The sequence below is a fragment of the Helianthus annuus genome, chromosome 1, assembly GCF_002127325.2.
Source record: "Helianthus annuus cultivar XRQ/B chromosome 1, HanXRQr2.0-SUNRISE, whole genome shotgun sequence".
In the NCBI taxonomy this organism is placed as follows: domain Eukaryota; kingdom Viridiplantae; phylum Streptophyta; class Magnoliopsida; order Asterales; family Asteraceae; genus Helianthus; species Helianthus annuus.
Genome location: NC_035433.2, coordinates 57,956,063 through 57,980,869, shown reverse-complemented (window position 1 = coordinate 57,980,869; position 24,807 = coordinate 57,956,063). Strand labels below are relative to the sequence as shown.

Here is a 24,807-nt window from a genome sequence, read left to right as displayed (position 1 = left end):
AGACTCTGATGTGTAACACGCCTCGCGGGGTTTCCGCAGGTGGTATTTTGGGGGTGTTACAGTTTGGTATCAGAGCCACTGGTTATAGTGAACTAGGTTTTAAAACGTTTTGTAAAACCAGACTATAACCGAACAACTTCGAAAATCGATCATGACACTCAGCTCCAGATTGCAAGGTTCGTCTCTCTCTCATTTTATACATTACTTGCTTAGCAGTCACACACTCACAACGTATATGAACTGAAACATTAAACACCATAGTGACTTGATAGTGTGACCCTACTCTTCGACTTATGCGAACCATAGACCTGTGATACCATCTGTTATGTTGTTTGAACGGGGGAAACTTCGAGCGTAAGTTAAGAGGCACTGAGATAAGTATGCAAATTGCCTTATTATTATGGGTGCACACTTAATAATAACGTAAGGTGCATGCAAGTCCCAGTGAGGCTTATCGAGCGTGAGAAGGGTTCTGCCTTATTATGTGTGAACTTGGTAGTACGTAGATATCAACCTGATACTTGATACCCATCTCGTTTCGATTTCCTGAGTTGGTTCATCTCTAAATATAGAATCATGAGTGGACGAGGACACGGACGTGGCAACATCAACATGACTCAGGCTGAGTTGACTGACTTAATCAATACCCGTGTGGCTGAGGCTCTAGCAGCCTATCAAGCTGGTACGGAATGTACCAAGTGCTCTTATACCACGTACACGTCTTTTCATTCCTATAATGTGTTTCCTTCCGTCATTTAGGTCAGCAAGCGCAACCTCAACCTAACCAGCCTGCGTGCACATTCAAAATGTTTATGGACTGTAAGCCACAGACCTTCACCGGGACTGAAGGGGCTGTGGGACTCCTAAGATGGTTCGAAAAAGCAGAGTCTGTGTTTGCTATCTGTAACTGTCCCGCTGGGGACAGGGTTAAATATGCTGCGGGTACCTTGGCTGATGGTGCCCTAACGTGGTGGAACGCCCAGGTACAGTTGTTGGGCATCGAGGCAGCGAATGCCACAACCTGGGAAGACTTTAAGGAACTGATCAGGGAGGAGTACTGTCCTCGGGATGAAGTCCAGAAGTTGGAAAACGAGTACTACGACTTGAAGATGGTTGGATCTGAAGTCGAAGCGTATGTGAAGCGATCGTCTGAACTGGCCGACATGTGCCCGAACTTGTCCCGGCCTATGTCTCGCAGGATTGAGTTATTCATCAAAGGGTTGCCTCCGCGTGTGAAGAGCTTGGTCACTGCAGCCCATCTCAATGATTTGACACAGATCGTTCGTCTGACTCATAAGATTGTGGACCAAGATGTGGAAAGCAATTCGTTACCCCCGCGTATTTCGGCCACTACTGCTGCTACACCCACTGCCACTGCGTCCGCTAATGATAACAAGCGGAAGTGGAGTGATTATGACAAAGCATCCAGTGCTGACCAGACTCAGAAAAGGCCAGACAACAGCAACCGCAACATCAGCCAGTCGTCTTCTGTCAATCAAGGCCAGGGAAGTGGCCACAGCCAGGGTTCGTATGCAGGGAGAAAGCCACGGTGTAACAGGTGTGGCTATCATCATTGGGGGCCGTGTGGTCGGACGTGTAACAAGTGTGGTAAGCCGGGCCATGAGGCCAGGGATTGTAGGACCTCACAACCCAAACACCAGCAACAACAGAACCAGCAAAACCAAAGACAACAGGGGCAACCACCTCAACAGAACCAGGGTTTTAGGAAGGGGTGCTATCAGTGTGGTGATGAGGGCCACTTTAAGCGGGATTGCCCTCAGTTAAACCAGAACGCTAACGACAACAACCGCCCGAATAATAACAATGCTGGAAACAACACCAACAACGGCAACAACGGGGGTAATGGTGCTCGAGGCAGAGTGTTCCAGCTTGGAGCAGGGGATGCCAGGAATGACGGCAACGTTGTAACTGGTACGTTTCCTGTTAACAATCGTATTGCTTCTGTATTATTTGATTCGGGTGCCGATTGGAGTTATGTGTCCCTAGAGTTTAGTCAACGATTAGGGATAAACCCAACACCTTTAGAAGTTAAACAAGTAGTAGAACTAGCAGATGGTAAAACGATAGAAGCCTCGAATGTCCTTTTTGGATGCAAACTAGATCTCGTGGGTCAGGTGTTTGACATTGACCTCCTTCCCGTTACACTCGGTAGTTTTGACATAGTAGTAGGGATGGATTGGTTGTCTAAGCACCAAGCAGAAATTTTGTGTAAAGAGAAGATCGTGCGTATTCCTCTCCCTGATGGGGAGTCACTGTTAGTTCAAGGGCATCGTAGTGGGACGATGGTTGGGATTATCACGGCCATGCGTGCACAGCAGTATCTACAAAAGGGGTATCCAGCAATGTTAGCGTTAGTTACCAACGCTCAGTCTGAAGAAAGTAAGATCGAGGATCTACCAGTGGTGCGAGAATTCGCTGATGTGTTTCCAGAGGAGCTACCAGGGTTACCTCCTCACCGTCAAGTAGAATTTCAGATTGATCTTGCACCGGGAGCGGCTCCAATTGCTCGAGCTCCTTACCGGTTAGCACCAGGAGAGTTACAGGAGCTGTCCAATCAGCTACAGGAGTTGTTGGATAGGGGTTTCATTCGACCCAGTTCTTCGCCTTGGGGAGCCCCAGTTCTGTTCGTAAAGAAGAAAGACGGGTCATTCCGTATGTGTATCGACTATCGAGAACTCAACAAGGTGACCATTAAGAACCGCTATCCGTTACCACGCATCGACGACTTGTTTGACCAGTTGCAAGGGTCAAGTTACTATTCAAAGATCGACTTAAGATCAGGTTATCACCAGGTAAGGGTTAGGGAAGAGGATGTTCCCAAGACGGCTTTTCGAACGCGCTACGGACACTATGAGTTTTTGGTCATGCCGTTTGGATTGACCAATGCACCAGCGGTTTTCATGGATCTCATGAACCGCGTATGTACGCCATATCTCGACGAATTTGTTATAGTGTTTATTGACGACATATTGGTTTATTCCAAGAACAAGGAAGATCACGAGCGTCACCTACGTCTCATCTTGGAACTTTTGAGAAGGGAACAGTTGTATGCGAAATTTTCTAAGTGCGACTTTTGGATTCGAGAAGTGCACTTCCTTGGGCACGTTGTTAACGAGAAAGGGATACATGTGGATCCTGCGAAGGTGGATGCAGTTAAGAATTGGGCGGCACCAAAGACTCCGTCTGAGGTGCGACAATTTCTTGGTCTCGCAGGGTATTATCGAAGGTTCATTAAGGATTTCTCGAAAATCGCGCAACCTCTCACCTCGCTGACACAGAAGAACACAACGTACTCTTGGGGAACGAAGCAGGAAGAGGCCTTCCAAGTTCTGAAGCAGAAACTTTGCAGTGCACCGATCTTGTCCTTACCAGAGGGCACCGAAGATTTTGTGGTATATTGTGACGCGTCAATTCAGGGTCTCGGTTGCGTGTTGATGCAACGCGAGAAGGTGATAGCTTATGTTTCTCGTCAGCTGAAGGTGCACGAGAAGAACTACACGACACACGACTTGGAGTTAGGAGCGGTGGTATTTGCGTTGAAGATTTGGAGGCACTATCTGTACGGTACCAAATGCACCATCTACACCGACCATAGGAGTCTTCAGCACATCTTCGACCAGAAAGAATTGAATATGCGACAACGACGATGGGTGGAATTATTGAACGATTATGAATGTGCCATCAAGTATCATCCGGGCAAGGCAAACGTCGTAGCCGACGCCCTCAGCAGAAAGGATAATGCACCTAGGCGCGTGCGAGCATTGCAACTCACGATCCAGTCCAATCTCCCTTCCCAGATACGAGACGCTCAGTTAGAAGCGTTGAAACCAGAGAACGTTCGAGCTGAAGCCTTACGTGGCTCGAGACAACGACTAGAACAAAAGGGAGACGGTGCTTACTACGTAACCGGACGCATCTGGGTTCCACTCTATGGTGACTTACGGGAACTTGTAATGGATGAAGCACATAAGTCACGTTACTCTGTACATCCTGGATCAGATAAGATGTATCACGACTTGAAAACTACATACTGGTGGCCTAGCATGAAAGCTCACATAGCAACCTACGTCAGCAAATGTTTGACTTGTGCTAAAGTCAAAGCAGAACATCAAAAGCCCTCAGGTCTACTGCAGCAACCAGAGATACCCACATGGAAGTGGGAACAGATCGCTATGGATTTTGTGACAGGATTACCCAGAACTCAGGCCGGGAACGATACCATTTGGGTGATTGTTGATCGCCTCACGAAGTCAGCACACTTCTTAGCAATCAAGGAAACAGACAAGTTTTCTCAATTGGCAGCAATCTACCTTAAGGAAGTGGTTTCTAGGCATGGGGTGCCAACTTCTATCATTTCAGACCGAGATCCGCGTTTCACTTCAGAGTTATGGCAGTCAATGCATAAGTCATTCGGTTCCCAACTCGACATGAGTACCGCTTATCACCCGCAGACGGATGGTCAAAGCGAGCGCACCATCCAGACACTTGAAGACATGCTTCGGGCATGCGTACTCGACTTTGGGAAAGGATGGGAGAAGCACCTACCGCTGATAGAATTCTCCTACAACAACAGCTACCATTCAAGTATTAAGGCAGCTCCGTTCGAAGCACTGTACGGACGGAAATGTCGTTCACCTCTCTGTTGGCATGAGGTGGGTGATAGTCAGATCACAGGCCCTGAGTTTGTTCTCGAGGCATCAGAAAGCATTGTGCAGATCCGAAACCGTATGGCCGCAGCTCGCGATCGTCAGAAAAGCTACGCTGACAAGCGTAGTAAACCGCTGGAATTTGAAGTTAATGACCGCGTTATGTTAAAGGTTTCACCCTGGAAGGGTGTGGTGCGTTTTGGGAAACGCGGCAAACTAAACCCTCGTTATGTAGGACCATTCAAAATTCTGGAACGAATTGGAAAGGTGGCCTACAGGTTGGAATTACCTGCTGAGTTGGGTAATGTCCATGATGTATTTCACGTATCACAGCTAAAGAAGTGTTTGGTTGATGAAACACTGGTAGTACCATTTCAAGAGCTGAAGATAGACGACAAATTGCAGTTTGTCGAAGAACCAATTGAAATTATGGATCGGGAAGTTAAAGTTCGTAAGCACAGCCGCATACCGATTGTGAGAGTTTGTTGGAACTCAAGGCGTGGTCCAGAGTTCACGTGGGAACGCGCGGACCAGATGAAACTTAAGTATCCACATTTGTTCCCCACAGATCAGGCAGAACCTAGCAAACTTAATGTTGATGCAACTAGTGAATTTCGGGACGAAATTCCCATTCAAGTGGGGGATGATGTGACACCCAGGAAAACTAGTGAACAATATAGCTTACGTTAGTGAGTGCATACCAAATTTCGGGACGAAATTTCTTTTTAGTTGGGGATACTGTGACAACACGCAATTCGAACCTATTTTGTGTAACGATACATGCTTATGTGAACTTTTATAATTATTGATTATTATGATTTTGTGTTGTGCGTAATGGAATGTTATTTTGTATGTGTTGCATTATGATTATGTGATTATGTTACTTGACCCGAAACCGCACAACATGAACCAATCGCACAACACTACACACAACTACACAAGCCGATTGGGCTTTGCACTAGTAATCGGACAAGGGGCAGCCCAAGTGAGGGCCGGCCCACTTCTCTTGTACGTACAAACACCCAGCTCTAGGGTTGTTCTCCCATTTTGTTACAACACTCATTCACACAAAACCCTAGTGCTTATTCTCTCTCTCACGCTCAAACCGACGGCCACCACCTCGAAGATCTCTTGTTCGTGGTACGGATCATATACTTCCAATCGGTTAGTGTTGAATGATTAATGATGTTATTTTATGTATGATGTATTAATCTTGTATGACAATCTAGGGTCCTAGTTAGCATGATTTATTATGATGATTAATTGATAATCGGCCGCTATGATATATGTTACGGATTGTTGATCATGTGAAAAGGTGCTAGCCAAACGAATATGTTATTGATTGTTGATTTTCGGTTACCATGATTTGTTGTTAGGATTGAGCATGTAACTGGCCGAATACTCATGAAATCGGATCATGTTGATATACTTGGGTGCTAGGAATGTTGTTTATGATCTTGATATATGTTATGACGGATTAGGGTTCATGAGAATTAGAATGTAAAAACCCTCATTTGATCGAGTAGGGGCATGATTTGAAATAGATTAGTTGTTAATTGATAGATGATAAACTTGGAAACTATTGATTGGCATGATTAATGATTGTAACCGATTGGCAAGATAATCGGATGTTCAAAACTGATCGCACAAGACTTCTTGATCATACAAGAAGTCTAATCGCACAAGACGATCCAGTCGCACAAGGTTCACTGGATCGCACAAACTGCAATGATTGGGCCGGATGTATGTTTGGGCTGGTCTGGTCCGATCGCACAACCCATTGGATCGCACAAGTCTTGTCAGTCGCACAAGGTGCTCTCACTCGCACAAGGAATTACTGGACCGCACATGTGTTAATGTTGTTAACTGTTGGGCCGGGTGAGTAGAATTGGGCTGGGTAATAAAGCTGATCGCACAAGGAGTAGTTAGTCGGATTGGGCCGGACAAGCCCAAGTCACATCGCACAACCCACCCAGCCGCACAAGATTGTTATTCGTTCATTCGTTATTGGGCCGATATGTTAATTGAACTTGTTATTGTTATTTGGGCCGAAGTGTAGGGGTCGCACAACATGCTGTGGATCGCACAAGGTTGTGCTGATCGCACAACATGTTGGGCCGATTACCAGTGGGCTTATCTAATCGCACATTGTTTGATTGTTAAAGTGTTGCCATGACCTATACGTGTTTGTAACGTGTTAACTTTGTGTGAAACATACGTGCTTTACCTGAACCAAACCTGACTTATACGATAATCCTGTTAGGACGTGATTGACTACTTTTAATTCAAGTAACTTTTGGTATAATCTGCCGAGCAAACCAAGGTGAGTTCATTGCATTTTCTCAAGCATGCGTCCCGGTGGTTTGGGACAACTGGTAAACATTTGGAAGGGAAACATTGGGTAAACAACTTAATCGGTTTTGGTTATTGCCTGGAGGGCAATGGGGGTAATTAGTTGATAGCGCTATTAGGTGGGAAACCTCACACCGGGCCGTAAGGACGGGGGTGAACTAATTATCTGGGTTTCACTATGGTTGTTAAGAGGCACACTCCTCGGTTACATAAGGGCGTTTTCCCTAGGGTAACTAGCGTGAACAACATAGTGGGTTGCTAAGAGGCACACTCCTCGGTTACGTAAGGGCGTAGTCCCTAGGGTAACTAACATGAGCAACATCGTAACACAACATTGAATCGCATTAACATATATCTGGTAACACAACACGTTAACGAAACCTTGAACTCACCAGCGTAGTCTGACACACTTGTTTGCATGCTTGTAGGTTGTTAAACTTGGAACATGGACTTGCTATCTGGGAATGCTGGAGTGGTCATGGATCGAAGCTATTGAATTACTTACAAATTGATACATTGGTCTTGTGTTTATTTTGAACAATTGCTAAACGACTTATCATATGCTTCCGCTACATAACTTTTTGTGAATTAATATTGTGTTTGACATTTAACCTTGGCCATTAATGACATGTTTTATTTAAGTATTTACTATTGGTTCAATGTGATTGGTGGCTCAGACTCTGATGTGTAACACGCCTCACGGGGTTTCCGCAGGTGGTATTTTGGGGGTGTTAAGCCACCATAATCGAATCATCATCCGCACTTTTATCCGTTTTTAACAAATAACGATCTAAAAAGTTTCCGTCCTCCTCATAATCACTACCGAACTCCACTGATTTTGCCTTCTCAGATTTCTCACTCTTATCGTCCAACACCTGATCAATAACATTTTTGATAACCTGGGATTCGTTATCAGTGTCAGACGCAGTGAAAGTGATATCAATATTATCAGGCAAATCACTTTCAATAGTTTTCAATTTAACCTTTAAGGCAGCTTCCACCCCATCTAGATATTTCTGTGTATAATGCTTCCACATTGGGGGTGGAACACTGTTGAAGGCAGGTGAAGCATGTGGCTGTTGTGGCACTATTTGCTCTAACACATACGATGACGCCACATAAGTCATCAATTTCTGATCAATTCGGTCATTTTCAATTTTAATCAATTCAAGTTCTTTTCTTAAAGATGCGATCGTGTCAAGATGAAAATTAACTTCTCTTTGTTTATCATACAATGTGGATTAAGCCAACTTTGTTGCTTTATCATTTTCAAGACTCTCTTTTTGTATCATTTTTATTGACCTAGACAATGTGTCGTATGCCTCTTTTACTTGCTCTAAGTCAAACTTCACCAAATCTGCATGTTGTTTCAATTCCTGATACTTAGTGTCTTTTTCAAGACACCCCGTGCATGGTTGTGAACAACTTAGACACGGTGTATCGGGGATTGAAATTTTTTTCAACTTTAATCTCATCCTCACAAACAATTTTACCAACAAGATCTGACTCCGACTCAGACGACTTGACCACGTTGACCTCTATGACTCCAGTTTCCTCTCCTAGACCTGACACTTTATCAACTGACTCCTGGACGTCCGAATCTACCTCTTTTAACTTGCTCATCAGCGCTTTATCTGCAATCTCCTTTAGAGCTTCTTCAGTCATCTCTTTGGAAACGTCGATCACCTCCTCGACTGCTTCTTTCTCTGCTTCAAATCTCGGACACGTTCCAGTTCTTGGCTCTTCAAAATAATCTGCAAAAGAATCAAAGACGTTAGGAGGCAAAATAGATTTCATTGTATAAACAAATTCTTCCTGCCGTGATTGAAAGTTGAGAACTTCAGTCACTGATTCCTCAGCTTTTGCAGAACTATCTGTAGACACCTCTTTAACAACCTCCGGAACCACCTGATCAGCAGCTTCCATAACCTTTTCGATCACAATTTCAGTAACAGAATCAACCATCTTAGTAACTACTTCCTCAACCACCTCAGAATCAGACTCAACAACACTCTCAGAAACTATTTCACCGACATTCTCAGTAACCACCTCATCGCTAACCTTCGACTCTGCAACTGTCTCGGTAATTTCAACTACCTCAGCCATCATTACTCGATCATCCTTTCCTGGAACATACTTGTCCCAACTAAACCCAGACGCAACTTTTTCATCATCTTGGTTTACGATAAGTGCCTTCTCTGGTTTGTTCTCAATCTGAGGCCTTTGAACAGCAGATTGTTGATTTGGTCGATGATATATAGCTTGTCTGTAGTAATCATTTGTGAACGGATTCTGATGATTCTGTACTTCACGATTCGGACACTCACGCTTGAAATGACCTCGTTCTTTGCACTTAAAACAGGTAACTTTTGTCTTATCGAACCCTAATTTCTGATCAGGACCTGACAGACTGCTTCTACCCGTGATCTCCATAAAGCGTTGAGCTCTTCTAACCAGACTCGCCATGCACCACTTTATATCTATCAGTTCCAGTTCTTCGGGATCGATCTGATCGTAATCCTCTTTAGTCATATCGGGATTACCGATCCTACCAGCAACCAAACCTTCATAAGCTTCCAGAACTGATGCTAGTAACGCGATGTGCTGCTTGGCTGCATTCTCGGTGATTTCATTTCCATTCTTGATGTTAACCGCAATGTTACACTGCACACCGGACACAAACGTCTGTTGATTTGACCCTGTAGAACTTTGAGGAGAATTCTGCTCTGAAACTTTGACATTTGGCTCGTAGTTGGCAAATGGAGTCGACTGACTCGACTGATAGGCATTTGGAGCAGCAGATGAAGTGTTGTCTGCACTGAACCCGGTTTGAATCTTCGAACTCTGAACATTAGTAGCTGCTGGACTATTCTTGTAATACAAAGACATCCTGTGGCATATTCGCTGAATTCATCTTCTTGATTTTTACCAACTCCAACTCATGAGCTTCAATTTTCTCTATAAACACGCTCAAACTATAGTTCACGAAATCTGAACTATTTTTCAACATCATCAAGTACGTTCCCCATTCTTCATAGGGAAGTGCATCACATAACTTGTCTATCCACTCCTCATTCGTCTTCTCGATGTTCAACCTTCTCATCTCTACCACCAGGTGACAATACCTCTCGATAAGCTGTTTTGTCGATTCACCTTTAATTCCCGTGAATATATCAAATTCTTTCTTTATCAGTGCCTTTTTACTCTTAATCATCGACGCACTGCCTTTGAATTTCTGTTCTAAAGCTTGCCATATCGACTGTGCACTATCATCGTGCTGTAGCAGAACTAGAATATCCTCTTTTATCGCTTGCTGCGGAATGCTAACCATCTTCTTTTCTGCTTTGAACTCGACCTGTTCCGCCTCTGTAAGACTTGCGATGGTCTTCAACATATTCAACCCGTCTACCGGAGGAACATACTTCCTTTCGATTTTTATCCAGCACTCTAGATGGTTGGCCTGCACCCAGTTTTTGAATCTCTCGGACCATCCTGAATATTCATCCAAACTCATCAATTTAGGAGGTTTCTGCATCGTTCCAAGCTCGTTTTCCAGATTCACATTCTGTATGATGCTAGCAGGACTCTAAGTAACTCCACCACTACCCGCAAACATGTTGTAAAAATCTTGGCTTTCCATTTTCAGTCATAACGAAGAAAGTTTTCAAACAGTTCTGAATAAGCGAACCACGCTGGCTGAATAAGAGAACCACAGTGGCTAAATAAGCGAACCACAGAAGTAACAATGAGCGAACCACCACTGAACTTTGGAGCGGACCAGAATGTTGCCCTTGGAGCGGACCAGGAAACTGACTTTCGAGCGAACCACAAATGTATTCTGGAGCGGACCAGAAATTGTACTTCGAGCGGACCAGAAAATATGTCGTTCAAGCGGACCAGACGAGCGAACCAGCAACGAAAATAGTCATTTCGAGCGGACCAGAACTAAAAACAAGAGCGAACCAGCTTAAACTGTACGTTGGAGCGGTCCAGAAAAGCGAACCAAGAACATGACGTAAGCGCGAACCTATTTCACGAGGGTTTTTGAGTCACTTTTAGGCCGTATTTTGATCTGAATCTTTCGAGGGTTTGTTATTAGTGTATTTCACACCTGTTGTCCAAATTTCAGTCCATTTCCACCGTTCAAACAGTCCAAATCTACAAAAGTCTGTGTAAAAAGCTTCGTATCTAGCAAACTAACTCGCAACTGGCTCTGATACCAATTGTAGGATCAGTTTTGACCTCTCGAGTGAGACAATCAGAGCTAGTGCTTACTGAAAATGTGGCGGAAACACATTTTCAGCATGATACAAAGAAAAACGTAACAGAATGGAGTAGAAACAGAGAATTCACACTTAAAACACTTTTTCTTCACTTGATAATGCTTGCCGTACGGACAACAGTTTGACGTGGAGTTCCAGACAACATTTTTAATGAAGACTACAAAGGGGGTATTTATAGACTCGGTGGTCTGCTCATGTGACATGTCCACAAGAGCGGTCCTGCTAACTTGGCTGGTTCGCTTTTGTGGACACTTGACACAAAAGCGGACCTACAACATAAACTTCATAAATTTACACTTAAACCCCCTGAACTTATACAAAATAACCTATCTGGACCCTATACATTAATCTAGCATTACAAAAACGCAGGCTTTAGACATTGTGCATCAACAGAAAGTTTGGAGTGGCGTGGTACATTTTGTAAGTTGGAAGTTCTACCGTCCATGTCCACGTTGAGACTATTTAAATCCAATAACCCAAAATTAATAGAAAGAGATAGATTGGAAAGGCAAAGACCAAGTTAGAAAAAAGGTAATCAATGCAAGCTTTTACGCATGCAAAATTACCATATGCGTTATGTTTCAACCATCAGTAAGGAAAGGTAGGTGGCTTGATCACGTGATTCAAACTACGATGCTGAAGGTTCCTCATCTAATCTTGTCTTTTACATAGGTCGTCAAATAGTTGCTCAATCGACATATCGCTCATCACATCTTCAGTCAACGAAGCATCTATTTGCTATTGCATGCGGGACAGTAAGGGAGAAAGGGGCTATAGCATCTATTTTAGGAGACTTTAAACTTCATTCTCAAAAAAAAAAAAGTCGTGCGTGGGTTGGCTAATTACGTAAAGGGTAGTTTTAGACACAGGTCAAAAAAGGTGAGTCAAGTCAGTTGACTCGCCAATATTTTGTTTTTTGATCAAGTGCTTTAATAAGTAGTTAATCTCTTAAATATAGTCACAGTAGCTTAACTATAAAAAACAATACACAATTTTTAGTTTTTCTTCCATTACTCCTTATGAGGCGAGGATTGGCATCGAATGACTTCACTTGAGACATAAACTTTTTGTAGGTCCATGGCCGGTCCTGAGAATTTAGGTGCCCTGTCTAAGGCTGGAAAAATGTGTCGCTTAGGCTTTAAAGAAATAGATAATGTAAACTATTTTTTTTTGTTTTTTTGCTGCTCGTTGTTATTATTTCTTTAAACTAAAATCAGTATTAGGCTAATACCTAAGGGGCTTAAGTTTTAAATTTTGAGATTGATAGTTTTCGATAAGCCTTAGATATAATTTACTGTTTTATATGGTTTTCTATTTAAAAAATTTATGTATAACCTAGGTTGTCAAAAACGCAAGGAGTATAGGCCTCGCCCAGAGCCTATGCACAAAGTCCTTGCCTAAGAAAAAAATGGTACATATAAAAGAAAAATAATTGAAAAATATATTATGCTATGGAAATTAATATTGTTCTAAAAATTAATAAAGCTAACAACATTAGAAATTACAACCATGTAACCAATATCAAAAGTTTTGAAAACATTTTAAAGAAATAAGATTGAACTTTAACATAGTAAGATGTATATCTTTTAAAAACATTTTTAAAAAGATTCATTTTAGCCACCTACCAAAAAGAAATTTCTAACACAAAATAAAGAAAGCCTGCAAAAATTGATGAGAAAGACAAAAACGAGAGGAATGCAGTGAAGCTTTTCTACAGCCTTTTCATCAACATGTGTTGTCACTATACTATTGTTGAAAGATTTATTGACTCTTAAATTGTCTTAACCCTATAATGTTTATTAAGGGTACAAAAGTCTCATTTTCTTTCTAGCTATTTTCTCTCAAGTTTTTTTTTTCTTTTCTGCCTCTATCTCTCTTTGCAAAAATGCATAACTTCATATACTTTCAAACTTCAGCTTCATCTTCTTTCTATCTTCAACATATATGCATATATAGGATTTATTAAATGTGCTCCCGGATAAAATGTGCCTTGGCTGGTGGTCCTCCCCTCCCACCCTAGGGCCGACTTAAGTCCCATGGAGATGTTAACGTCCTGGTTTCCTCAAAAGGGCCGAGATCGAGGCATTGTGAGTTAGGGAGCTATAGCCGGGGTTGTTACGAGTTTTTTAATCTCTTTGATCACCCTTGCATTGGGTAGAATGCCTCATCTACTCAAAACTGGTCTGTTTCTAGTATATTTAAAATTGATTTGTCATACTTATTTTTAATTTTATTCATATGTATACTTATTTTTTATTTTATTCATGTAAAAGAGTTAAGTAAAAAATAATTTAGTTATATTAATGTGAAACTTAATAGCAAGTCTAATGGGAAATAAAAACTTTCACCACATGGGCAAGATATTTATTTATTATAATATATATGTTACCACAATAAGGTAAAATTCAATTTTTATAGACAAAGTTCGTTAAAAAAAATATGTTTTTTAAGAACACCCTTAATTTTAACATATATTTTAACGAACGTTATCTTTTTGGACTGAGTTGGCACGTTTCAAAAATGTTGAAGACAGAACTAGCGCAAAATTCTTTTTGGACTAATATGACATTTTCCATCAAACCTAAGTGAAACTAATGAATGTGCCCAAATGTTATGCTTGGGCCCATAATCTAGATATAAAGTCTTAATACCTTAAAAAGTTTCCTTAAACAAACCCTAAATCGTCGCACACAATAAAAAAGATGGCCATCAAGAAAAACCAGATGTTTAAAATCCGATCTGCGCTAAAAGCCGCCCAAGCGGCAGCGGTAGCCGCACAGGCTGCTGCGGAGAAAGTCGCCGCACAGGCGGTGGCGGACAAAGCCGCTGCGACGGCGGCGGTGGCGGAGCTTAAAGCGAAAGTTGAAGGCGGAATAATCACCATGACATTGAGCGGCGGTAAACCTGAGGATTTGAAGAGGTTTCAAGTCACTCAGGGAAAGTCAGCATCTGCCGAAATTGTTTCCGGTGTATCGTGGGCGAGTGCTATGGCCTCTTTGAATTTCATCGCTAACAAGATCCCTTCATGGATCCGCCGCAAGCCAGTGCCCGAAGTCAGCAAAGAAAAACCCTACGGGGTTAAAACCAATGGTGGGGCTGTAGGGGAAACGGTGGTGGTGGAGGTGCCAAAGAAAATGGTAACGGTGGTGCGGGAGGTGGAAAAGAAGGTGGGAACGGTGGCGTGGTAGGCGGCAATGGTGGTAAGGGAGGCGTCAATGGTGGTGGGGAATAGTTGTTATGCGGCGGTAGGTGTTGTTAATTTTGTGATTAACGTTTTTTTCATTTCCAGAAAGGTGTTTTCAACAATTAACTTAGAAATTTTTGTTTTCACCAATGATCTTTGTTATATATGGAAAGATATTATTATATTAGTTTCTTATGATTATGATGTTTGGATATCATTATATATATATGGAAAGATATTATTATATTAGTTTCTTATGATGTTTGGATATCATTATATTAGTTCTTGTGAGATTTGTTTCACTTTTTGTTGAACAAGGTAAATCTTTTTAGTGAAGTCTCATACTCAAATCATTTACATTATTCCCATCTCGGAGGGATGATGGGGATCTTAGTGCCAAATTGCCAACAATGGAGAGAATATGAAAGAACAAACAACTTGTAAATTTCAATAAACAAAATCAACCGACTGTTCCAATTACAAAACCCATCTTAAATAGAAAATAGAGTACTCAAAAATAAGGAAATAAAAAAAGGCAATAAGTGAAAATTAGTTATGATTGCAATCTGGGCGTTGAATGTCAAGGAAGCGGTGTTATCCCATGATGCCCCGAAGAGTCCAATTGAGCTCGATTTGAGTGGGCCAGATCCGTAGTGATCGACTAAGAATGATTGACTTTATGTGTTTTTGCTATAATTGTGAATGATTCTTAGGAGGTGATTTGATTATGTGAAATCCTAAAATTTTAGGTAAATCCTAACCATTAAATGTTAAAAGACTTAGCCAATTGCGTAGATACGTAATAGAACGTGCCTAGGACGCGAATTAGTAAACCGAAGTGCATTACCAAGCAAACTGAGGATAAGCATATGACAAAAACCATGTATGAGTAGGAGATTGCTAAGCCGATTAAGTATCTAATGGTTATTGCATCCATAATGGGAGAATACGTTTCTTCATAGTCAATCCCTTGCCTTTGTGAAAAACCTTGAGCTACAAGTCTTGCTTTATATCTTGAAACCTCATTTCGTTTCCGTACAAAAATCCATTTATGCCCTACAGGCTTTAAAGCCTTAGGTGTAACAACAATAGACCCAAAAACCTTTCGTTTGTTAAGTGAATCTAATTCAACTTGCATAACGCCTTTCCATTTATCCCAGTCATGTCTATTTTGACAATTATTGACAAGTTTTAGTTCAGGATCATCATCTCCACCCATGATGTCACTTGCTATAAAATAAGAAAATATCTTATCAATATTTTCCATTTCATATCGGTTCCATATGATATATGTATGACCATAGTTGATTGATATCTCTTTGCTAGTGTCATCAACATCTTCCTCATGAGAAGTTTCGGTATTCATTGTTTTATCAAGATCATTCTCTTTGTGGTCAATTTCCTTTACAAGTGCTTTTCTTTTTTTTAGGATTCTTATCCTTTGAGCCGATTAGCCTTCCACGTTTCAAACGTTTTTGAGATTCATGAGTTATCTTATTAGCTATTGCCTTACTTTGGATCTCAACTTGAGGTGGAGCATTAGCAGCTGAAGATCTAGAATTTAAATGCAAAATATCACCCCTATCTCTATCCTATTTATAATCATTGTTTGTTGTAGGGATGACCCTCGCTGACGTAAGCTTGCAACGAATATATCTCCAAGTAACGGCTAGTCCGCATTTCGCTGAAACATGACTATCCGATTGAATTTCAACTAGTCATGTTTGGGGGCAATTGTTAGGGATAGAATTTTAATGATTATGGATCACGGATCCTCAGCTCAACCTGGATCAAGGATCCTCAGAAAATGTTGCAGGAAGACTAAGGATCCAGGATCCTCTTTGATATTCTAGAACTAACAATTATTTCCATCACCTTTTAGCTTGTTTTGCAGGTGTATTTCGAAGGAGACTTATTCCAACCGAGATTCCATGGGAATATGCTCTTTGTTACGGCGCGTGCATGAGATGGTGACCGTTGTGGTGATTGTGGATGGCAAGCACAATTTTCGGATAGTTAGTTATCTAGATATTTTTCATTCTAAAAGGGGATAACAAGGTATTTTTAGGAACACAATTGCTCGCATTCGAACTCTCAGAAAAACTCATTGGCGAATACACACACAAACACACTAGAAATCATTGTATTGAGCTTGTTATCATCCAAAGTTGTAACCTTTATTGTTCAATATAGTTGATAGTGATAGTTTTCACTATCCGAGGTTTTTTATGCCGAAGATCATTCATTGATCAAGGGCTTTTTCCTCGTATAAATCCTTGTGTTCATTACCATTTTCATCCAATTCTTGTTTACACATTTGTTCATTTAACCAAGTATCCAACCTCACAAAAATCAGATTTGGTAACATTATCCTTATGTGATTTTTGACCAAAACAATGGGTGTCTTAAATTAACTTTTCAGAATATTTAAAAAAATTAAGATTAACCCAACAAGGCAACAAATTGTGTGACTTTAAGGGTGTACGGGGTGGTCGCGGCAAAGGGTGCGGCAAGTCCCTTTGCCGCTCGGCATACACCGCCGCCAACAAGGTTTGCTTCATGGGGGGGGGGGGGGAGTCTTCTCGGGGAAAGGTTGCCGCATGGGGAATTCAATTTTTGACCTTTGGGACTTGAATCAAACAGCTATATAGCCGTTAGTTATAAAAAAAGGTTTTTTTTTAATAAATCTATTTAAACTACATCCATTTTAAACAAATTCACATCAACTCTTACATTCTCATTTCTCCAAATATATAAAATCTCTCCCCTTATTTTATTCAAAAAATGATGGAAGAAATACCTATTTTATTCCCACCCGATAGCAGTGATTCAACCGATGGTCGCATAAGTTTTTTTCAAAAACTCATCGACGAAGCCGAACTACAAGACACAGACACATCTAATAAGAAACATTATGTTCATCGTGGTCGTGAGGGTGGCCAATATATGAGAGAAGATCACTGTTACCCTATGTTATGCTCGAAGCGGTGGCCTCTCAAGATTTGTGGGTTTGGAATGCTTTTTGCGGTCCACCAGGTGCACAAAAAGACATTAATGTGCTTCAACAATCTCCATTATTTTTTACTGAACGAAATGCAACGGCCCCAAAAATTAGGTCCGTGGTGTATACGTGTATTATTTTACATAACAAGATTTTAAAAGACGACGGAAACGCAATAGCACCGGTACACATTCGGGATCCTCCGGTCGAGCCCGCAATCGATGATAGTGTCTTAGACGAGCTTATGAATGAAGATACGCATTGGACACTAAAGAATGATCTCGTTGAGCATCTCTAAAGAATGGAATTACCCCACCTATTGGTGGAATTCGACGAAGAGTAGTTAATTTAGTTAGTTTAATCTAGGTTATTTTTAAGTATTTTTAATTAATGTAATGTTTTTTTTTATTTTTAATTAATGTAATGTTTTTTTTTACTTTTAATTTAATGTAACGGCTTTTTTATTCTTTATTTATGGTTTTATTATTTATTATACTTTTATTAATTAAGTATTTAAAAAAATAGTTTGTCTAATCTCCCATTTAGACACGCACCCCTTATATTTTTCAGGTATTAGGCAAAAATGAGCGGGGAAATACATGGCACAGTATGATTGGATGGGGGAAGGTTTGCCTAATCTCATTAGCCATACACCACTTACACCCTAAGGCTGGAGGGTGTGGGGGGCTCCATCGTGCCACCTCATCACCTATAGCGCCACCCGGTGCCATACACCCACACCCACCGATTCAACAAGGGGAACTATAGGAGGGGGCTCCATCATGTTAACGCCAAGAATGAGATGTTCAGGTGGGGCCCACTTGATTGAATCCAATGAAATCTTTTTTTTTTAATTTTGTTTAACAGGGGGCTTCATCCCACACCCTGAAAGTTAAAGGGGGCGTGATAAAACTCCTTGGCTGACGTGGATCCTACGTCTCGCTTACGTGTCCTGATAAAGCCTTTAGGGGGCTCCATCTCACACCCTCCTGCCTAAGTGAATGAATTTAATATTGAGCAATGATTTATAATGAAAAAGAAGTCATACCTATGTGATTGACCACTGTTAATGAGTAGAGGTGTTAAACGAGATAAATGATCAATTATAAGACTAATAATTTTTAAAGGGGGTGAAATTTGTAATGTTTTAGAGTAGTATTTTTGTATTGGATGTATGAAAATTAAAAAAATAGGTGCATTTAGCCTACCTCTATATGGAACAGACTGTTGGGCTATCAAGAAGACATGAGCGCGCAAGATGGAGGTAGCAGAGATGAGGATGCTGAGGTGGATGTGTGGTCACACGAGGTTAGATCGTATAAGAAATGAGGTTTTTAGGAAAAGATTAGGGGTGGCTAGTATATCAGATAAGATTAAGGAGGGGAGATTGAGATGGTTTGGGCATGTGAAGCGGAGACAAACGACGGCACCAGTTAGAGTAGTGGAAACTCTTACTGTGGAGGGGAGGAGAGGAAGCGGCAGACCCAAACTGACATGGGATGAGCATATTAGGCATGATTTACTAGAGTTGCATCTTTCTGAGGACATGGTCCAAGATAGGACTGCGTGGAGACGTAGGATTAGGGTTAAGGACTTTTAGGGGATATTGCAGTAAGGTCTTAGGTGTATTTTAGGGACGTAGGTTTTCTTATTCTTTAAGTGACCTTACCGGTGATTGCATTCCTGTGTTCATGCCCAAATGTTGTATGATATTATACATGATTTACATTATATTGTGTCACTCTGATAACTTTCTTGGTATTGGTATGATGTTATTATATTGTATTGATATTATACATGATTTACATTATATTGCTGACTTCTTATTGCTATGTTCTTTGACTTGGTGTGTTGGTATGATGTTTGTTTTGGAGCCGAGGGTCTCTCTGGAAGCAGTATCTCTATCCCTAGGGATAGAGGCAAGGTCTGTCTACATTCCACCCTCCCCAGACCCTATAAGTAGCTTTGCTATTTGTAGGATTTACTGGGTATGGTTGTTGTTGTTATTTAGCCTACCTCTAAAATAAAATAAGCAATTGTCAGTCAAAAAAATGTTACGTTGATGACGCTCCTGGTGGTCCGTAGGATGTGTAACAACTACGTGGTGGAGTAAGACGTGGACGTTGATTTCGCAGGGTGTTTCGTTTCACTTTTTGTTCATTTGTTTTTTCATTCATCTATTTCAACTTTCCTAAAAACTTCTTAAGTATATTTTCCTTTTTTTGTTGACATTGCATCATTAAAAAACTCTAATTAATTTTAACTTTTGATATGTCTATAAAAAGCATGTATTTATAGTTTCATACACCACAATAATATAATTTACAAACTTATTACATTCTCACTCAACTTTTATTCTGGAACAATTATTAATATAGTTTACAAACTTATTACATTCTCACTCAACTTTTATTCCGGAACAATTATAAGACTTACTGAAATCATAAACATTTTTTTCTAACAATAGAGTATTCAAACCTGTGTGACCCAATTTGTCACAATCAATCAGTTAGTACGAGATCCAAACCATCAAACTTTTCTTTCGTAATTTGATCCAACGTCTCACTCATTTCGGTTGTTAGATGTTTCCTCCAGTCTCCAACTTTTCCTTCCCTAAAGAAAGCATAATTCGGTATACCGATACTTAAACTCCCATGTTTATTAACTTTGCTTAAGTTATCAAAACTACATAAACTCACAATATCTTCCACCATACCTTTGGCCTCTTCCTCCTCTGTGAAAGGGTATCCCAAGAACTTTGCGAGGCGCCTCAAATACTTTGGTGTGTCCATTTTCATGTCCTCATATGTTAAAAACATAATCTTTGTTGGTTGTTCCAAACCGATTTTGTAGTACCCTTTCACATGATCCCAATATGGTCCATTTGGTATAACACCTTTAGTAAACATTTCAAAAGCCTCCTCGAATGTCATTACATTCTGAGATTTTCCTCTCAAATTATTTGCAAAGTGAAACAAAGAGACTAACACATCTTTAGGATTTCTACACATATAAACTATGCGACAACGAGAATCAAGAATGGATTGGGGCAATGAAGTGTAAGGCATATGGGTAGCAAAGAGACGGGGTAAATATGCATCAACATAAGTAGGGCTGGTTTTTAAAACTTCACACTCAACAAAAGGCAAACAATTATGAGGGTTAGAAGTTTGTAGCGGATGAGATGATAGAGGCTTGTTTTTGTACATGTTTCTGTTCACAGTAGAAAACACAAGGGCTTTTAGCCATGTTGTGCCTGATTTCGGCAGTGTGGCTAAGTAGATGTCGGTTGGAAGAGCTTGGAAAGTGTCTTGCGTAGCCATCACAGTTTCAACTGAGACAACGTTTTTCGATTGGTGCCAAAAGCCTTGATACTTGTATAGCTCTTCGGTCATCCAACCTTTCTCTTTTGGGAAAGTTGTGAATTTATCCTTGTATTTATCAAAGATCAGGGCCAGATTGGCCTCTTCTTGATAGTCTTCTAAACCAGGTGTAGTTACAAATGACATTAGCAAGATTTTCTTTACTAAAGGATTGCAGTTCTTTGATTCCACGCTACCTACACACATATATATAGGAAAAACAATTTCTATATTAAGCTGGAAAATAACGTTTACACTAATATATATCGTATCTTTAGAACAAAATTTAACACATTGATCACAAATCTATAATCCATTGAAGATATCTTATTTTATAATACCTTAAATTGACCGCACAACAACCACCAATTATTTATTTTGATGTAATTGTTATCATGTCTCATTTTAGTGAATGTTTTCATTAATATAGTGTCAAAATACAAATTTTCTTTCAGATACAAATGAGTCATAACATGAGAAGTAAATCAACATTTTTCTTTTTTACTTTTTTGAAATTGTTTATTCCATTTACTTAAACATGATATTTAGTTGTAAAATATAGTAAAAATCATGTATTTATAGAGTAATAATTACTCTAATAGAGTAAATAGACATTTTTTTTAAATTATAGAACTAAAATACGTGCTTAACAAGATCAGAAAAAAAAAATTAAAAAAGAAATCACTCCTTCTCTTCTCATGTTTTGTATGTTAAGTCATTTTGTGCAAATAAGCTTAACATACTAAACATCATGAGAAGTGAATGAGAGGGATTTTTTTTTTTTTGATCTTTTTTCTCGTCTTGTTAAACATGTATTTTAGTCTTGAAATATAAAAAAATCGTGTACCTACACTAGTAGAGTAATTATGTAATCACTCTAATATAATTGCACATAATTACCCTACTAGAATAAATACACGAAAAAAAAAACATTATTTTTTTTTTACATTTTCAACTAAACATCAGGCTTAACTAGATGGACAAAAAACTTCGAAAAATAATCTCCTTTCATATATCATGTTTATTATGTTAAGACCCATTTGTACTTGATATTATATATATATATATATATATATATATATAGAGAGAGAGAGAGAGAGAGAAAGTATAATGTACAAAACAGCTTAACCTACATTAACGTACGCGACCAAAATAGAACGTGCGTAATTATGATCCATGCGTGATTATCACCAAGTTTTGATCAACTGAACGTGCGTAATAATGTCCCCATGCGTGTTTATCTTCCAAAATCTGATCCCATGCGTAATAATGTTATCAATGCGTGATTTTTGCCCTGATCCTACGGTTACGCGCGTCGCGTACATGAAGTAGGATTAGCCTTTTTGTATGTTAACCTTCCTCTCTCTCTCTCTCTCTCTATATATATATATATATATATATATAGAGAGAGAGAGAGAGAGAGATAGAGAGGTATGGTCAAATAAAAATTTTAATTTTGCTTAAATAGGTTAATGAGGCATTTTAACATTTTATTTTTTAAATCAATGAATAAGATGGAATGTAGAAAAAAAAAGAGTGCAATGGTACTTTTAGAATAGTCAATTAAGTTAATTTTTTTTAATCCTCTGACTTTTAAATATTTATAATTTTTTATATGACATTATTTTAAAAATAAATAAAATTGCACCATAAAATCGAGTACTAAATTGCTATATAAAAATGACAATTAAAAAACCCTAAAAATTGTGTTGTATTTCTTTATTGTATAACATTTTTATGCGTGTTTTTTTGTACTAGATTTTTGTGTTACATTTTTTGTATTAGAATTTTTTGTACTATATGTTTTATGTTAGATTTTTTCTTTTACTAAAATTTTTGGCTAATTTCTTTTGTACAAGATTTTTTGCGTTGTATTTTGAGAAAACCAAAGAGTGAGAGTTTTTGTTTTAGAATGAAAATACTTTTTTAAGCCTACTTACAAGAAGTGTGTGAGATAGAGACCCCACCCACACTCCCGGGTGTGTATATGTGTGTGACATAGAGACCGTAAAAATGATATGGAGCAACTTTGAAAATAAAAAAATATAACACCAAAAATAGTGGATCTTAAGAAGGTAAATTAGATTTAAATAATGCCGGTTTTCTTAATTTTGACCGATAATAATTTCAACTTAGTTATTGGCCGATAATAATCTGAACTGGTACACTTTTGGCCGATAATAATCCGCCGTTAAAAATAGCTTAACGGAGTTAAACTTTTTTTCGAGTTACAAACTGAAGTTTTATGGATTTTGATCAGAACGAGGATACGAGTCGATTTATGAAAAACTTACATCGAAACGATGCTTCAAACGACTTGATTTTTGTTAATTGGAAGTTTAAACACCCGAATTGAAGCACCGTTTTGGTCGTTTGGGGCAGTATTTCGAGGTAACTTTTACATCAATCAACTCATATCCTCGTTCTAATCAAAAGCCCTAAAACATCAGTTTGTAATTCGGAAAAAAACTTAACTCCGCTAAGCTATATTTAACGCAGACTATTATCGGCCAAAAGTGGACCAGTTCGGATTATTATCGGCCATTAACTGAGTTGGGATTATTATCGGCCAAAATGAGAAAGTTGTGATTATTTAAATCCAATTTACCTCTTAAAAACATAGTTGCGTAACATGCCCACGCTCCCGGGATTTTGCCCCTCGGCTCTCTCCCTGTCAAAATCAACTTTAAAAACGTCTACAAAACGTGTGCATTCTCTCTTCCCACTCGCATATAAGTTTCTCACTAGGAATGTTCATCTTCCCTCTCTACTTCGCTTCATCCTCCCTCTTTAAAAACTCTTAAAATCAACTTATGATTCACTTATGATTTAAAATGGTTAGTCGCTCAACATATGTTTCAATGGTCTTCTCATTACTTAACAAATAACGACATATACACTTCGGTACTATTTTTTTCTGGAGTAAAGAAAATTAAAAAAATGCCCTTCCATCTATAATCTATAATAAAACATAAATATACATCATAGTTTGACATTTTGACCATGGTGTTTTGATCAGAATACTTTCATTTAGGTTCTCATTATTAATCATGTTGTGAAAAAAACATCTTTATTTATATGATTTTAGAACGAAAACTTTCTTGTATTAGGCTATCGCACTCTTTAAATTGGAGAGTCACGTTCCTCCACTCCAGTGGCGAAGTATTGTGGGTGCCCGGGGGTGCACCCGCCCACCCCAATGTTTCGGTTAGAAATGTATAATTCTGATTTTTCGTCCAAAAAATTTTAAATTATATAGGATCGCCCTTCAGATTATTTTTCCTAAATTGTATATCCTAAATATTTATAAACTTTGTATATAAGTGATGGGTAGTTTGCTAAATATACACTTTGTTTTATTGGGAATTATTATTATTTGACCGGACTTGAATCGAATAACCAACTCGGCCTGACCCAAAATATAACGATAGGAAAAAAAAAAATTGGGCCCATCACTTTAAGCCTATTCGAAACTTTTGGTCAAGCTCCGCCACTACTCCACTCTCACTAGTACAAAAATATTCAAAAGAGACGGTTCCTAAAATGCTTTTATGTCACTTTGTATGAGGACCGTCATATTTTATATTTTTGTTTTCCAAATTAAAAAAAGTAAAATGTATTGAAACGTTGTATTAGATAAAACCGTCTTTTTTGGTCAAAAATTCAACCGTCTTTTTTGTTTAAAAATTCAACCGTCTTTTTACGTACCCTTTTTTTCACAAATTACAAGCACTTTTTTGATAGGGCTTTAATTAAAACCACCTTTTTTCATTAATTCTTATTTTGATTTTTTTACCTAGGATATATCTTTTTGAAACTAAACCAAATAATTTCTAAGTCAACTCCACACCACTTGATGTGATAATTTAATTAATTCTCATTTTTTAACTCGTCTAATTTGTAATCTATATTGGTTTATTAATGTCTAATGGGGTGGTGGTTCATTGGTAAAGTCAAA

At 39.2% G+C, this 24,807-nt stretch overlaps 1 protein-coding gene across 1 annotated transcript; it reads right to left on the bottom strand.

The window, feature by feature from the left end:
* Positions 1–19,759: 19,759 nt before the first annotated feature.
* LOC110867059 (cytosolic sulfotransferase 15) lies at positions 19,760–21,004 on the bottom strand. The gene is made up of 2 exons (XM_022116203.2): positions 20,204–21,004; positions 19,760–20,100 (listed from the first exon to the last, which is right to left on the bottom strand). The coding sequence occupies exons 1-2, from the start codon at positions 20,994–20,996 to the stop codon at positions 20,066–20,068; spliced, it is 828 nt and encodes a 275-aa protein (XP_021971895.1). The 5' UTR covers positions 20,997–21,004; the 3' UTR covers positions 19,760–20,065.
* Between the last annotated feature and the right edge of the window lie 3,803 nt (positions 21,005–24,807).